A 16,252-nucleotide genomic window follows, 5' to 3' on the forward strand; every position below is an offset into this window, starting at 1 on the left:
TGGCTGCCAGGTCTACCTGATAGGATTGATTCGAATTGGCCTCGTTGACTGACGTGATAAACAACGCAGTTGACTTGGAAAATATAGTCGTCGTCTTGAAAGGAGGTATATAGTCTTTGAGGATAGCAAAAGAAGAGCTCAATGATGGAGGTCGCTTGCTAATTGATGATAATGGCAGATTTAGAGATGAGAGTTTGTAGGGTAAGGTGTTTACATTTGAATAGGAAGATGAATCAAGATGAGAGAAGTGGCTGGGACAAAACTACCCTGGAGTGTGCACCAGCCTCCCAGCCTCCCTATTCTGGTTGTGCGACCAGGTTTTACCCACTAAAATATAGGTCCACTTGCAACCTAACCGCGTCCGTCGTGTCAGCAACCCCTCCTGACGCGTCTGTTACGCGACATATTACAGCCAATCAATATGCAGCCATGGGCTGTGAGCTCAAATCAATGGTGGGAACAATAGCGGTGCCCCTCATGAATTAAACAAAAGCTGCCATTCCACAGCAACCCATGACAATCAATTCAGCAAGCGCCTACTCTGTATTGACCCTGCATAGGTAGGTACGCCACAACGTCTGGTACATGATATTTGAAACGTGGACGTCTCGAAACACACGACCTCACTGCGACCATAGACTGGCGCTTCCAACATAGTCGGCCACTCATACTATTCTCAACAAGCTGGGCCCGCTTCTACTGGATTGGAAGTCATAGCTGTCTGCCATAATGGCTGACGATACAACCGAATATATAGAATCCAATATCTGGGAGTCTCCCGGAAATGATGATGGCCCACCGACCTCTCGACCCAGAACTCCTAGGACTCCGAAAACCCCTAAAACGCCGACACAAGAGCGCCCAGAGCCCATCGATCATGAGGCTGCATTGCGCAAAGAGCTTGAAGGTGTCCGGAGCATAAACGAGTCCATTGAGGGTGTCATCTCAACACTTGAACGTGCAGGGGGTAATATGAGCGTATGTTTCCCATTGCATCATCAAATGTGTATATACTAACCACCTACAGACTGTATTAAGCACAGTAAATAATGCTTCTGTTCTTCTTAACACCTGGACACGGATACTATCTCAAACCGAGCATAACCAGCGACTAATTTTAAACCCTGCATGGAAAGGCGCAACAGAGGATATTGCTGAACAAGAGGCTGAAGCCATTCAGAAACAGCAGGCTGCTGAACGAAGAGCAGCCGAAGAGGAACAAAGGCGCGAGGAGTTGCGACAGCGCCGGGAAGAAGAGGAAGAGAGACGAAGACTGGCCGCGACTGCACCCGCACGAGGGACCAGAGGAACTCGAGGGCTTAGGAGTACCACGAGAGCACGAGGCCGAGCCGCCACCACGAGAAGTGTTAGCACTAGCTATACATCCGAAAGCACTACGTCTAGCATACCGAGTACTCGCGGTACCTCAAACATTGGTCGAGGATTTGGTGCGCGCCGAGGGAGGGGGACTAGATGAGCCAGAACAGGTTCGAACATCTCACGTATTAATGACATATACCCAATAGAGATTATTATTATTACTTTTTCTTGAAAAAGTCACTCATCTTTTTCATGCCCTTGGTGTTGACTTTCTTGAGATCCCGAACTCCCCTGCTCTCAAGCGATTTCTTTTTCTTTTCCTCCTCCATCTTTCTTTTCTTGACAAAAGCCTCATCCTCATCCTCATCCAGACCACGCTTGCGAGAGTAGTCGATAGAGTGAGCAGCCATGGCTTCGGCGCGCAATTTGCTAAGCTTAGCCAGATACTCGTCCAGAGGCGCGAAGTCCACAAGAGTCTCCCTTTTCAGTGTGTCCTCCAGCTGAGCTGTGAGAGATGTGGCAATGTAGCCTGAGCAGATAAAATTAAAAGCAATCCGTAATCTCTGAAGATTTATTATCTCAGGAGATGCCTTAATAGCACTGACAATATTTTCGGTGGTTGTCTCTGCTGTAAAAGAGGTTGCTGCGGTAGAGGTTTCAGATACTTCTGTCTCTGTCGTTGTAGTAGTCGATTGGGAATCGGCGGAATCGGGATTAGATGTCTGCGATTCTGTCCCTGTTGTAATCTCTGTTGTTTCTCGCTTCTGTACGAGTATAGGTGCTTCCAGAGCCTTCTTCACGAACTTCTCCTCCATGCTTGGAGCTAGGCCGCCCTCGCGCATTCTCTTTGCCTTCTCTAGGACGACCTTGACGAGTTTGCCCTCATTTATTCGGAACATGTTCTCGTCTCCTGCTTCAACAGTATCGCAAACCTCGGCCATTCGGTTCTCGATGAGTTTCCGTGTCTTGTCGCATCGCACGATTTCAGATAGATGTGATGACTCCTGGGGTAGCTTGTCGAAGTAGTCGTCACTGGAAAGGAACAGCCGCTTTCCTCCCGAGCTCTTGGACTGGGTTTCCGTCAACGCTGGGAGAACCAGAAATAGGGGGTCGATTGAAGTCGCTAGAAAGAGATCCTGGCCCATGGACACTCCAATCTTCCTGAAGCTATCCGTAGAAGAGTCTGAGGAAGTCTCGATCAGCCAACTTCGAGGAGTCGTGTTTGGTATCGCAACTTTGGTAAATTCGTATATGCCTGTCTCTGGACACACGAGGTATCTTGCTGGTCGGCCATGTCTAGGATTGGGAAGAGTGACAATGCGCGCTTCGGGGGTCGCTTTTGCGGGGAGTATGAATATTTTCGAGGGGTTCTCTGCCCGAGACGATAGACTGAACTTGGATGAAGTAGATTTAGGTTCTGAAGTTTTCGTATCAGCTGCAGCAGCTTTGGTTGATCTTGTCCTTGCCATTGCAAGATTGTATGGAGGATAATTAAGAAGAAATATGAATATGCGCAAAGCTACTCCGTACTCGTGAGTAGAATCCAAGGGGAAAATTGTACCAAGACAGATGTGCTAATATTATCCAAAGACAACTCAGTTATATGGTCTGGTAGAAGAATAAATGGAAACGATGCCCGTGCTACAGTCGATTCAATGAGATGGTAAATTAAACACGCCGAGACGCGTTTGTACGCGACGGTTGCAGGGGCTACAAATGAGAGAGACTTAAATTATCTAACCGTATTTAGGTTAGTGGATATCTAGGTACGTATAGTGGCCGGCGCCAAGACCAACCTAGCCAGCGCAAAGAGCAAAGAGCTTTGCGCCCACCCAGTCAGTATTGGTTGACGCATTGGGCGTGGATGTCTTCTTCAACTGCTCGCTGAAACAAGCATTCCCTGCATCAACAACCAAAAATTCGTATCTTCAGCATCTTACCCTCACCAGCGACTCTCGACCGATCCAGCTGAATGGCTGCTGCCCTCCCAAGGCTATATCTACCGCCCTAATCGATTGGGAATATGCTCTTTGCTATAGGACGAATACTTACATCCAAACCCTTCTAAGTGGCTGCATACCGACGGGACTGGTTTCTGGGCCACCCACTTGAATTTTACTTCCTGTCCCAGGTATCGTCATGGCTCCAGGTGAGACCACAATAATTGCTGAAATATTCTTTCATGTGACAATCCACTGACCCTCCATGCCACAGCTTCTCCAGCAAAACAACGAACCGAAGCCCAATGGCCCCCAAGATCTCCGCATGAAGCTCTGCTCAGTACGCCGCGTGGACGAGAGCGATACCGACAGATGATGACATCGCCTTCGCCTTCACCGTCGAAAAGAGCTCGCAACTTACCCTCGATGAATCTTATGGCCGAGATTGAGAACGACGAGGACGATGAGGACGAGGAAACCCTGCAGCTGAAGCTTCAAGAGATCCAGGCGCGGCTCAAGTTGAAAAAGCTACAGGCTGCGAAGTCGAAAAAGTCGGAAGAAAGTGTTGAGCAATTACATGCCACGACCTCGGAGCTCGTGATATCAGCACAAGTTCCAAGTCGATCGAAGCGCGCAACCACTCCAACTAGGGAACCACTAGCTCGACAACAAAACCATGTGGAAGTGCCTGCGTCACCTGTCAGAAGGGTTCAAGAGCCATCGGTGCAAACATCGCCAAGTCGAGTGTTGCTGGGTATTGATAAGGGCCTGAAAGCTCGTGATATCTCCTTAAAGCGTGCGCCCAGCTACCGGGATTCGCAAACATCGACTGAAATTGGACAAACGGGCTATTTGCGAAGATCAAGGTCGAAAACTACAGGGAGCGGCAATTCTTCTTTCTCATCAGAGTCACGTCCAATGAGTTTCAATGAACGGCTTGTTTCCGCGAGGACAGATGAGGCTGCCCGGGCTCAGCGACAAAAGGACATTCAAAAGCTAAGATCGAATGCATTCAGTATCAGCCAGGATGAGATGGAGCAGTATAAGAAGAAGGCTATTGAGATACCAGATGAGCCATTGCAGGCTCCGTCCTTCTCAAGGGAGGAGATCATAGGGGCAACAAAACCTGTTGGCTTGCAGCGAAGTTACACTGTGCCTAACGTTCAGGCTCCCGAAAAGAAAGCTCCGGTGCCAAATTCTACAGCTTTGGTTCGGAAGAAAAAGACACCCCCTGGTGAAGTTTCTGAAGAGCAAGCGGCTGGTTTTGAGCCATACTCGAGCTTCCACTTGTCCAAGAGAATTTTACCACATGGCGTCCTTGCTCGACATGTTTCCGGCAAGCAAGTATACACAATTAAGGATATACTGAAAGTCGTTAAAGCACCAGACTTTGCTTTGCCAGATGTTGAGCAAGATATCGTGGTGTTCGGTATCTTGGCAAAGAAATCAGAGCCTCGCGCACATAAGCCAACACAAAAGAACGGAAAGACGGAGGACAGGGGGAAGTACATGGTCATGACCCTAGTCGATCTAGAGTGGGAACTGGATCTTTTTCTCTTCAACTCTGGATTTACAAAATACTGGAAGCTCACAGAAGGGACTGTCATTGCGATACTCAACCCTACTATTATGCCACCCCCACCCGGAAGACATGATACTGGCAAGTTCAGTCTTGTCATCAATTCAGATGATGACTCGATTATTGAGGTTGGTACATCGCGTGATCTCGGAGGTTGTCAATCAGTCAAGAAGGATGGAGATTTATGTGGCGTTTGGATCAATAAGAAGCGTACTCATCACTGCGAATTCCACTCCAATGAAGCCCTTCGCAAACAGCGTTCAACACGAATGGAAGTAAATGGAAGCAGTTTCGGCGCCAGGAAGAATAACTCCAGAGAACTTATTGGCTGGGGCGCCGAGAAGAAAAAGGAGGCATCCAAGAAATACGACTGGGAAACAAAGACGCATTGGTTCGCTTCACGTTCCATGAGCGCAGCAGAGTTGATTGATGGGAAGGACAGAACACCGAATGATCGAAAAGAGAGAGCAGAATTCCTGAAAAGGGATCTGGAGGCAAAAGAGAAAGAACGCGAGATGATGAAGAAACTCGGTCAGGTTGGCAGCGCAGCTGGAAGAGAATATATGCGACAAGCTGGTTCGCGAGCGGCACTGCCTGCTGCAGGCACCTCCACCCAACCCTCGAGTGTTGCACAAGCGTCAGAGGAAGCTTACAGGCCAGACGCAAAGTCATTGGGCCTGCTGGGGAAGGATTCTGACATTCATCTGAGCCCTGTAAAACGGAAACGCCCAGACAGCTCTCAAGCCAGCTCGCAAGCTGGTTCAGCCATAAGTAACGGCCCAACGGCCTTCGGCTGGGGGAGCAATTTAAAGGATAAACTTTCCAAGATGAAGGAAGGGGAAAAGCTACGCAAAGATGAACAACCTCCAGTGCGGAAAAAGACCCGCTTTGTGACAGATAAGGGCATCCGTGAAGCCGGCAGGGAGAGTCTAGGTGACGAGCTCTTCGACCGGCAGATCTTGCTCGACGACGACGATGACGACTTGGTTATTGTATAAAATATTCACTTATTTCTCACTTATATGGCGTACTGGCGAGCATGATGCTGTGGTTTTTTTGGCGTTATTGCAGATGCTTCGGACATGTTTACGAAGGAACGATTTTGGTCAGGGTTACCTCATATCGCTTGAACCAAGGCAGGTCTTATTGATAGAATCAACTTAGATGACACCATATGCTGCCTACCAGGCAAGACGTCAAGAACATGCCATCTTCCAACCCCCAATGTGCCTCGACATTAGCATAGCCTCCCCCACTTGCACGTATTATACGCACTTCGAGGAGAAGCTGTAAGCGATGATGATGTGCGTGGTCGAGGTATCCCGGCGGCGTAGTGCATAACAGAATTTAGCTGTGTATATCGGCCGCTACGAAGTGATGGAGTAGGAAGTATGATCCTCTCTAAATTTCCTAACCAGCAGACGCATTCAGAATACCCGTAACAATGTGCCTTTCTGCGGTCATCGTTGAGTTTCCGCATTGTGTAGTGAGCATAATGCAACGTCAAGAAATCAGGGGCATAAGAAAGTGTGGCCTGCCCCCCTGTCGGCAGTCTTAGGCTAGTTGCATGAAAACATGCGAGCATTTGTGGTGTCTATTGGGAGAGCTATATAGTCTGATTATGAATAACGAGGCGTTGAAGCTCATCATATTGTCTTTTTTGAAGGATATTACCCTGCAATTTTCGTAACATTCAGCTAAGTCAACAACAGCAAAGTTAATTTTTATTAACTACACCCCCGCTACTTACGTTGCAACGGCCAGTGTTACGATGTCAAAACTCTTTATCCAGTATACTTTTCTAACGACATTCTGGCTTCATTCTAGCCTCTAGACAATACGACTTAATATGTCACTGCAGGGTAAGCAATGGATGCTCTCTTAACACCGACCTAGACACTGGCATCCCGTAGTAGGTTGGCGTTTTTATGCATATGTTGCTTTGCTAACCTCATTCCTTCAGGAGGACTACGGTTGGGTTGCAATGGCTGAATGTGTTGGTTGTGACGCAATTGTGAACTCTTTGCGAAGAGCCTAGGTTGGATAAACTTGTTCTGTCGAACACCTGACACATTACGGGTCATCAAGCTGACAGCTGAACTTAAGTTGACTAAAGAATGACACCCATTTGGATCAACGTGGGTTATGGAAAGACATGCCACGATGCTTGGGATGGTTACACAAGCAATTGTTACTGGTGAGTAGCTATTTAGCATCGTGATGACTTCTAAGGTGGCAGGACATCCGCTGGTCCGTCAAAGACGCACTAGATAGGTAGTTGAAATCGTTCGAGTGTTTGTTGTTCATCAAGCATAAAATCATACAAGGAGAAACGTTTTCTTGTTCGCGGCTAATGGCTCGGACTTTGAAACTGTCATGTTAAAGCCGGCTTATTTCAGTTAGATTCGCCGGACTCTTCCTCTTGAATGATACGCTGTCGAGGCGCAGTCACCATGCCATGATCCTTTCATCTCCTTAAACTTTTCCGCGACTGTACTGTACTGTACACCCCAGAAGCCGTGCCAATGGCTCCAATGGAACGTTGACTGGCCTCAAAAGGCTCAAATAAACCCCCACGCTCCAGACTCGTCAAGCGACTCTTAGACCTTGAATCGTAGTCTCGTCGACCCCGGATTTTCTGCAGGAATAACCCCAAGAAGCGACTCCCGTGAGCACTTCCCCTCATAGTAAGATGCATACAAGCGGAGTATTTATTTGAGTCTACCAATCTTTGACCTGCCCGTTTCTCTGACCGGTTCAATCGTCCCCTCGGAATTGATGATTTGTATCATTTGACTTGTTTATGGCCCCGCCGTGAAGTAACGAGAAGTTATGAGTGATCAAGTTGCAGGTTCGTAGCTGGAGAGCCCTTTGAGCCGCCATATATAGGTGAGTGTCGAAGAATATCTATCTACCTAGGAGATGATATAAAAGCCAAGTCTCCTCCGACTTCATATCTAAACAAGTGCTTACACTATCGCCCATTACACTACTAAATCCGTTGAATACCTTTCCCATTGAACCCAACCAATCTTGAGACATTCCAAATACTATCAAGCTATATCATGCCTCCTCATAGTGACGCTCCCTCACCGGCAGGGTCCTTCAGCTCCCAGCTATACAGCCACAGCCAATGGCACTCAAGGAATGGAAATCACAACTTCATGTCTGGTTCTTCATCAAGCGCTTCTGCAGACGATCGCCTGGATGACGTGCAGCATATAAGACGTCCTCTAACACCCGGCGTCTATGTTCCAACCATGTGCTTCTTCGATGCAGATACAGAAGACGTCGACACCGCTGCAATTGCCGCTCATGCTGTGCGACTCGCCCAAGCTGGTGTAACAGGCCTTGCGACGCAGGGTTCCAACGGAGAGGCCGTTCATCTCTCCCACTCAGAGCGACAGCTGGTCACCGCCACTACAAGAGCCGCCCTCAATGACGGCGGCTTCTCGCATGTGCCCTTGATCGTGGGATGTGGAAGCCAGAGCACGCGCGAGACTGTACAATACTGCTATGAGGCTTGGGAGGCTGGCGGTGACTATGCGCTCGTCCTAGCCCCGTCCTACTATGCCACGTTATTTGCCCCGGCCTCGGAAACCATCCTGGAGTATTTCACAAGAGTCGCAGACAAATCCCCTATTCCCATCATAATCTACAACTTTCCTGGTGCCGTGGGGGGCATGGATTTGTCGTCCGACATGATCATCACTCTTGCACGACATCCAAATATTGTAGGCGTGAAGTTGACATGCGGCAACACAGGGAAACTGAACAGGGTAGCCGCAGCGACCCGTAAGCTTTCAAAACACAACTCGAAGGCGCCCGTGTTCCTTGTCCTCGCAGGTTCCGCCGACTTTCTGATCCCTTCTCTGGCCGGAGGTGGTCACGGCATCCTGGCAGGCTTGGCCAACATTGCCCCGAGAGCATGCATCAAGGCCATGGACCTCTATCTGCAAGGTAATGTTTCCGAAGCACAAAAGATGCAGGAAGTGGTCTCACAGGGCGACTGGACGGCGATCCAGGGCGGTGTGGTCGGTGTCAAGGCTGGACTACAGGCTTGGATGGGTTACGGAGGCTTTGCACGAAGTCCACTGCCGAGGCCAGACACAGAGCAAACGAAGCGATGGAGGGAAGGTTTCCGGGACCTTGTGATGCTGGAGAGATCACTCTAAGTCCGAGTGTACTCTAAGTCTGAGACGTCGGTCATGAAGGACCGGCCACGAGTATCACACCAAAGCAGAAGAAGTGGAGGACATCTCACAGCTTGGCATGGACGAGGGAGCTTTGATAGCACGATACAAAGTGTATTATCTGTCGTATTCCTTCCATAAGTGGATCAGAGTAAGCAGCAAGAGGATCTTATGATGCCTTCACACAGAGTTCAGAGTGTATATCCCGGGACCTGCATGAGCTGGAAGCTGGAGGAGGCGTGGTCAGCATCGTATTGATGCGATGGGTGGTTCACAAGGCGTGGCGTTGTGCAATGACTGCTTTTAGCGTTGCGCCATAAAAAGCGATACTTTACTTTATGTATCTGTATGTACGTACATGTTTGCCCTATTCAATGAGACATTTTGTGGACAAGCGACATTTTATTGTGTCTGTGAGCATGGCTGACGCGCAAGACTGTCTTGGATTTATCCTCCGTAGTTTGTGAGTTCTTCGATGGTGTTTTTCTTTCTTTTGGTTCAGTGTAACATATCTCGGTATCTTACAAGGATCAACCCTTAATTGCCAAGGCGATCTACTGGAACCCAGAGAGACTCCTTTTGGCAAGTGGCATGACGATCACATCGTGTTTCAGTCCCAGATTGGAAATCGACAGTGCTGGGTTAAGCTATCATGGCGAAACACCGTCGACATGTAACCGGATCGTTGAGGCGATCAGCAAATAAATCGGAGCAGCAGAGTTTTCTGTCAGCTACAGCGGAAACGAGGAGAGGATCTCGATTCATCAAGAGCAAGAGCAGACGCTGTAAGCAAGAGTTGAGCACAACAACCTTGTCGTATAACAAGCTGATCTTTTGCCAAGTCTGTCAAGAGACTAGTGATGAATTATTGAATTTGTTGGTAATGGCATCCATCCATACACTGATTGAAAATAGTAATGTACATAAATCAGCCGTAAGCATTGGTCTTGTTCTTCCTGGGCAAGTTGGCACATCCATCTCAGATTCAATCGAGACTTGCATGGGTTCCCCTCATTCATCACATCATTTAGATTGGATCTTATAAGAGGATGCGACTGTGATGCATGGCTAGCCTATGCCTACCTTCTATCTACCTTACATGTATGTAGTATTACGGGGTCACCCGCGAGATATAGACTCTGGAGGTTGGGCCGGTAAATTTTGTGAGAATAAGCTAAAAAATAACTTTCAGCTCCATCTCTATCCCGTGTCGAATACAGGCTTCTACCCAGCATGCAACTGTCCATGGTCACTTCCAAGAGCCTCCTGCCAGTGTCAAGTGATTTATAGACGCTTCAATAGCCTCATCATCTGCCATCGAGCCACTGAGGTTATGGCCACAAAACACAATCCCTTAAATCTGATTATCTGACAACGGTACCGGCGCCGAAGTCGTCCGTTGGGACGCGGGGAGGCACGAGGCAAGCGCCTAGTAAACGGTTCAAACTCTGATCTGATCAGCCCAACTTGGCATCAGCATCTCGAGATGCCATTTTTGGATATCGAGTTGGGCATCCTACAGCTCTGCTTGGTTGGAGCCTGTAAGGCTCGTATCGGCAACTTGATGGATCGAAGCCTTCATGCAGGCGGGCCATACCTCATCGGCGGTGTGTAGGTTAACACGAGGTTTTCAAGCTTAACAGCAGGATATAGTCCCAATCATGAATGCATCGAGTTACATGAGGCGGACGCTTACAAACACATAGAAATACGGGATTGGCTGCAGCTGAATGCATGTTGTTTGCCGACGTGGGCTTGTCAGGATATAAGTGGTTGAGGAGAAGATCCATGCATGGAGGCTTACGGCAGAACTGTTACTCAAGTATGGGGAAACAACATTGCCAAACGAATAGCTATGACTACCTAGGAGGGATGCAATTCCAATTCTACCCACAGTACGGAGTACCATACCATGGCTAGCATGGTAATCAATAGTTCTAAACTTCTAATTGAAACGGACCCAAGAGGAGCGGAATCACGCGCAGAGGCACTACGAAGCTAGAGACGAACTAGAAGCTGGAGGGAGGGGGATTTAATGAATTCAATTCTCCCTTTGTGCAAATTGCCCCTTACTGAGACATGGCTTTTTCCGACAACGGCCCATGGCTCTGGTGAGCGTGAGCTTGCTGAGGGAACAAAAAGGCTGCCGCCTCCGCCCCTTGGCCAGTGCAAAAGACTAGCAACTAACTTCAGCCGTCTAGACTATTGCAAGTCTAGGGGCAGGCCATTATGCACGAATCGAGCGGGTGGCTGTTTCATGACTGGGTGGATTGCCCAAGGCTCGCATCTTAGCAGAAGCCGCTTGAGGGACATTGGGTCTAGCCTAAACGGTGAGGACGAACCACGAGGACCGAGACCGTAATTAACCCGTCATGATGCTAAAAAAAGGCCAAAAGGGCTTTTTCATCAACGTCCAACAAGTCTGTCTATGAACAGGTACCTACCTATGTTAGTAGCTCGACAAACAGACAAACAGACAAACGAGCTGACCTGAACTGAGCTGACCTGAAGAAGCAAGAGGGCCTTTTGCGATTGCATCTGATTCTGGTTCTGATCTGATCTGACCAGAGAGACAATTTCTCCGTTTGTTTCCCTCTTGGACATGCACACCAGTTTATCATGTATCAGGTTTACCTAACCATACCGTATACGCACCACAGATGAGAGCCTCGTATAACTGAGCCGATTATTTCCTACTGCTTTGCTACACGCTCGTCTCTGTACCGATCGAATCGGCATCTCCGTCTAGATCCGGGGCGTCCAGGTTTGCCTCTCTATACAGGACCACAATCCCTGCCTGGCAGCCAGACCAGAGAGGATCGAGGAGGATCTGTTTTCCCTCAACACCAACGTTGATCATTATGCCATGGATATTAATAATTGTTCGGAATAATAATCAATAGTGCCTGACGTAGTTTTGACGCATTGTGAGTTGTTCCCGGAAAGCGGCTGATGCCCCTTGTGCCAATCATCAATCCCAAACACAACTTCAGCTGCACCTGCGATAGGCTGTTATGTTAGAGCGCATCGCGCTGGTGATCCTTTTTTAGTATCTTCCGAGCATCATGTCATGACCTGGCCCAGGGTGTGCTCGTGGTGCCGGGTGCCGGCCTGTACCTAGCCTGGGCCTGGGCTGCCAGAGAGGAGTAGACTTTGCTAGGTAGGGGCGGCCACACTCTTGGCATCAATTTAATTTCGAGTCCCTGGATGCTACGTTGTCGACAGTTTAGCGATAGGCCTGGAGTCACCCGTGGTTGTTTGCATGTATGTGGTAGTTGTGGCTATTATTGTGGCCTCATTGAGCTGGGCGTCAAGGACTGTCGCCGTTGAGCTCAGCTCTTTCAGGAAATAATTCACATTCGCTCGTGATTCTTCACATCCAATCCTCACAGAATTCATCCGCAGCCGGGACCAATTTTTAGGCATGCAAGCCATGTTAGAATTTCAGGTACAGGCTCTAAGCGCGCCAGGGGAGCCCAATTCGGCGCTACGCTACATCTTGTCTGAGATTGCAATTTACATTCGGTACCTCGGCATTTCACCTATACAAGGTGTCCGAGCAAAGTAGCCCCTAACCACAACAATCCCTTTGTCCTCTGGGTATCGTGTCGTGTCGTGTCGTGCCGCTGAGCGACAGGCCCACTACCACCTTTGCCTTAGCCTGGCCTACTCACCAGGCACAAGCAACTCCAACTTCCAGCTTCCCCAGCCGCTGGAAGAGCCCAGAAGCAGGGCTGTGGTCAATTGTACCGCTCGCCTGGGCTGGCCTGGGCTGGCCAGGGGTCTTGTCCCCCCCTGCTGTCCACTGGTCGGCCTCTTCACAACCATCGAATACGACGTGCCATACTGGAGGACAGACAAAGTTTCTTACCATCAGCACCGGATCTTACTGAAGGATTGCCTTTTTTCTTTCTCCTTGATAATGTCTCGACTAATGTCTGGATAATCGACGCGTAGGCAATTTGACAGGTCTAGGGAATCGCCAGGGACACAGACGTTGATCCATCCAATGTGGCGTTACGAGCAAACAAGCTAGACTACCTTACTATGTAAGCACGGAAAAGATGAGAGATGAACAACATTGGATACATGACCATGACCCTGGCTCGTCCATGTGCATGGGTCATATCCCAATTTCACCCACACCTTCCTAGCTCATTCATCGCTCACTGCTCAGTGCTCCTCTCCTTGCAACTCTCAACTCCTCGTCAGTGGACACATCCCATGGAATATCGATCTTTGCCCTACCTTTGCACCCCCTCCCCCTTGTCGTCTAGGGCCACTATGAGGGGCGTTACGAACCCCTTTGACGATGATTGACAGCTGGGACGGAGGTTCAGGTGCGGAGAAGGGATCATGATCTATTCCCAGAGCCATTGTCATTGCCATAGCCATAGCCATCAGCCCTCTCTTTCACACCCCCCGTCTTGTTGCCGTGGCCATGGCTCAGGGTTGACTATATCTCGGACGCTTTCCCACACTCTTTTAACCACTTCCCTCTCCGATTTTGTCCTTTTTCTTGAGCAAGCAAAGTCGTACATTGACGCACGACTTCTGTTCGAATACATTCGTTTTATTTTTCAGGACAATCATCATGCTGGGCAAGTTCCTAGTCGCCGCTCTCGCGGTCATCGGCGGTGTCAACCCCGTCGAGGCTCAGCAGCAAAACATTTTCGTTACTGGTGTCCCCGTCACTGGTGGAGCTGCTGTTCCTGCTCGAAAGAACATCAATGACATGCAGAAAGCTGGCGGCCCCGCCTGGTAAGCCTGCCGTGTGGTTGCTAACACGGCCAATGCTAATCTCAACACTAGGGACCTTTACATGCGAGCCGTCCGCTCCATGTACGATGCCAAGGAGACTGACTGGAAGTCCTACTTCCAGGTTGGCGGTATTCACGGAAAGCCCTTCATTCAGTGGAACGGTGGTGGTGGTCGAAGCGGCAATGGCTGGCCCGGATACTGCCCTCACGGTGAGAGCATCTTCCTGACATGGCACCGTCCCTACGTTCTGCTCTACGAGCAGATCCTCGTCGAGCATGCCAAGCGCCTTGCCAACCTCTACCCCTCCAAGTACCGCAAGCAGTACGTTGATGCAGCCAACAACCTGCGTGCTGCATACTGGGATTGGGCCATCGATGGCATTCCCGCTATCCTCACCCAGCAGAATGTCGCCGTCAAGGTTCCCAACGGCAGCGGCCTAAAGACCATCAACATGAAGAACCCCCTTTACACTTACAACTTTCCCAAGGACGCCCTCAACAACAAGTACGGATCATGGGACGACGAGCACCGCGTTCGCATCTACCACTGCCCCGCTCCCGATAGCTTCCCTTCAAGTGCCAACAAGCTCCTCCGCCAGCGACCTTACAAGCAATGGGTCTACGATGTCATGACCCGACCTACCACCTTCAACCAGTTCGCTTCCACCGGTGCCAACGGTGCTTCTCTCGAGCAGATTCACAACGCCATTCACTGGGATGCTTCTTGCGCCGGCCAGTTCCTCGCCACCGAGTTCTCTGGCTTTGACCCCATCTTCTGGCTGCACCACGCCAACGTCGACCGTCTCTGGGCTTACTGGCAGGCTATGCACCCTAGCCAGTCTACTTTCACCGGCTCTTACTCTGGTGGTGCCCGTTACTCTACTCCCCAAGGCACCCGCATCACTCCCAGCTCTCCTCTCAACCCCTTCTACAAATCCAGGGGTAACTTCCACACCTCTGACAGTGTTAAGAGCATCAAGGGTTTCGGTTACACCTACGCTGGACTCGAGTACTGGCACATGTCTGCTAGCCAGCTCTCTAGCTCCGCCCGAACCACCATCAACCGTCTCTATGGCAGCGGTTCTTCCCGCCGTCGTGATGTTGAGGAGCGTGGCCTGATTGAGGAGCGTGCTGGTGCCAACACCACCCGTTACTTTGCCAATGTCCAGCTCGATGTCACTGAGGTTGAGCGACCTGCTCAGGTCAACGTCTACGTCTCCGGAAAGCTCGTTGGTGGTCTCGTCGTTATGCGACAGCCTGCTGAGGGTATCATCCACGGTTCCTTCTCCGCTGACCAAGCTGCCGATGCCCCTCAGCTTCTTGCTGCCTGCTCTCCTACCAAGGTTGCCGATGCCGTTACCAGCGGCCTCCAGGTTGAGATTGTCAAGCTCGACGGCTCCAAGATTGACATCAGCACCGTCCCCAGCTTGAAGCTCAGCCTCGACGATGTTGCCTACACTCCTCCTGCCGCTGAGGATGACCTCCCCGTTTACGGTACTCCTCGCACCCAGCCTGCCAAGGCTGTTGCCCTCACCAACGCCAAGGCCCTCAAGGCCGTCGCCGCTTGTGCCAACAAGCTTCCTTCTTTCAACCCTCCTGTCTAAATACCCAGCCATCATCGGCGTTTCATTTTATCATATCTGCTGTCGGCGGGCTAGCATGCTCGACCGCGGCTCATCATAAGGGACCACTAGCAAACCGCACAAATTCTTTTAAGTAATTTTAATCCCTGGCAGACTCGGGGAGTCATGATTGTATTTTTTCGCCAGACTAGGTCTATAGTTGCCATATAGCGGCCCCTTTGTCTCGTACATCTTGAACTCGTTCCGTATGTGTGATGCGATGTGATGTCAAGATGTCTGTTAAAAAAGACGCTGCAACTGGTGCACTAGAAGGTCTGAAGTGCTTCACGCAAGTTAACTCTGTCTAGACTGCATTACTGTGAATGACAATCCGTACCAACTCAGGATAAAATAGGATCTAGAAGACCATACAAAGTGGTACGAGAATTTGCAATAAGATATACCATTTGTGTTCGTTGCTACGTGAAGGCCGAACTGTCAGGGACATAACTCGAACTGGGCCTATACGAACCAAAAGCTCATGTCTTTTCACCTCTGATGTGAGAGATTCGAAATATAGTCAACCGGCTATTTGACTACTCCTTCCACATGAAGTCATTCGAGGCCCCCTAGCTCAGGTCATGGCATAATTGTCCAATCATCTTGTGCGTCGATCCCCCAAACGTCGAGATTGCTGCCCGGACTGGACTCCTGTGTTCTTGTTGACCGATTCCCTCACCCGAGATCTCGTGGTGTTATTTTCACTATGGTTAAGTCAAAGTGACATGATTTAGGAAATTCATATCCTTCAAGTGCATGGCGGAAAGCTTGCTGGGTTGATACTCAATGTTAAGGACTGGCAATACTACTATGGCATGTGCAATCAAAGTTTTACAGA

The 16,252-nt window shown here is 49.6% G+C and overlaps 5 protein-coding genes across 5 annotated transcripts; 4 read left to right on the plus strand and 1 right to left on the minus strand.

Annotated features, from left to right (window-relative positions):
• Positions 1-729: 729 nt before the first annotated feature.
• J7337_004073 (uncharacterized protein) lies at positions 730-1,477 on the plus strand (the record flags this gene model as incomplete). Its single annotated transcript, XM_044821776.1, has 2 exons — positions 730-978; positions 1,028-1,477. 2 exons carry the CDS (start codon positions 730-732, stop codon positions 1,475-1,477), a joined length of 699 nt encoding a protein of 232 aa, XP_044683109.1.
• Positions 1,478-1,538: 61 nt separating this feature from the next.
• Positions 1,539-2,789, minus strand: J7337_004074 (uncharacterized protein; the record flags this gene model as incomplete). Its single annotated transcript, XM_044821777.1, has 1 exon — positions 1,539-2,789. The coding sequence occupies one exon, from the start codon at positions 2,787-2,789 to the stop codon at positions 1,539-1,541; it is 1,251 nt and encodes a 416-aa protein (XP_044683110.1).
• Positions 2,790-3,459: 670 nt separating this feature from the next.
• On the plus strand, positions 3,460-5,837 carry J7337_004075 (uncharacterized protein; the record flags this gene model as incomplete). The annotated part of the gene is made up of 2 exons (XM_044821778.1): positions 3,460-3,469; positions 3,535-5,837. 2 exons carry the CDS (start codon positions 3,460-3,462, stop codon positions 5,835-5,837), a joined length of 2,313 nt encoding a protein of 770 aa, XP_044683111.1.
• A 2,166-nt stretch (positions 5,838-8,003) lies between these two features.
• On the plus strand, positions 8,004-9,014 carry J7337_004076 (uncharacterized protein; the record flags this gene model as incomplete). Its single annotated transcript, XM_044821779.1, has 1 exon — positions 8,004-9,014. The coding sequence occupies one exon, from the start codon at positions 8,004-8,006 to the stop codon at positions 9,012-9,014; it is 1,011 nt and encodes a 336-aa protein (XP_044683112.1).
• Positions 9,015-13,626: 4,612 nt separating this feature from the next.
• J7337_004077 (uncharacterized protein) lies at positions 13,627-15,396 on the plus strand (the record flags this gene model as incomplete). The annotated part of the gene is made up of 2 exons (XM_044821780.1): positions 13,627-13,793; positions 13,845-15,396. The coding sequence occupies 2 exons, from the start codon at positions 13,627-13,629 to the stop codon at positions 15,394-15,396; spliced, it is 1,719 nt and encodes a 572-aa protein (XP_044683113.1).
• Between the last annotated feature and the right edge of the window lie 856 nt (positions 15,397-16,252).

The sequence above is a fragment of the Fusarium musae genome, chromosome 3 (assembly GCF_019915245.1).
Source record: "Fusarium musae strain F31 chromosome 3, whole genome shotgun sequence".
NCBI lineage: Eukaryota > Fungi > Ascomycota > Sordariomycetes > Hypocreales > Nectriaceae > Fusarium > Fusarium musae.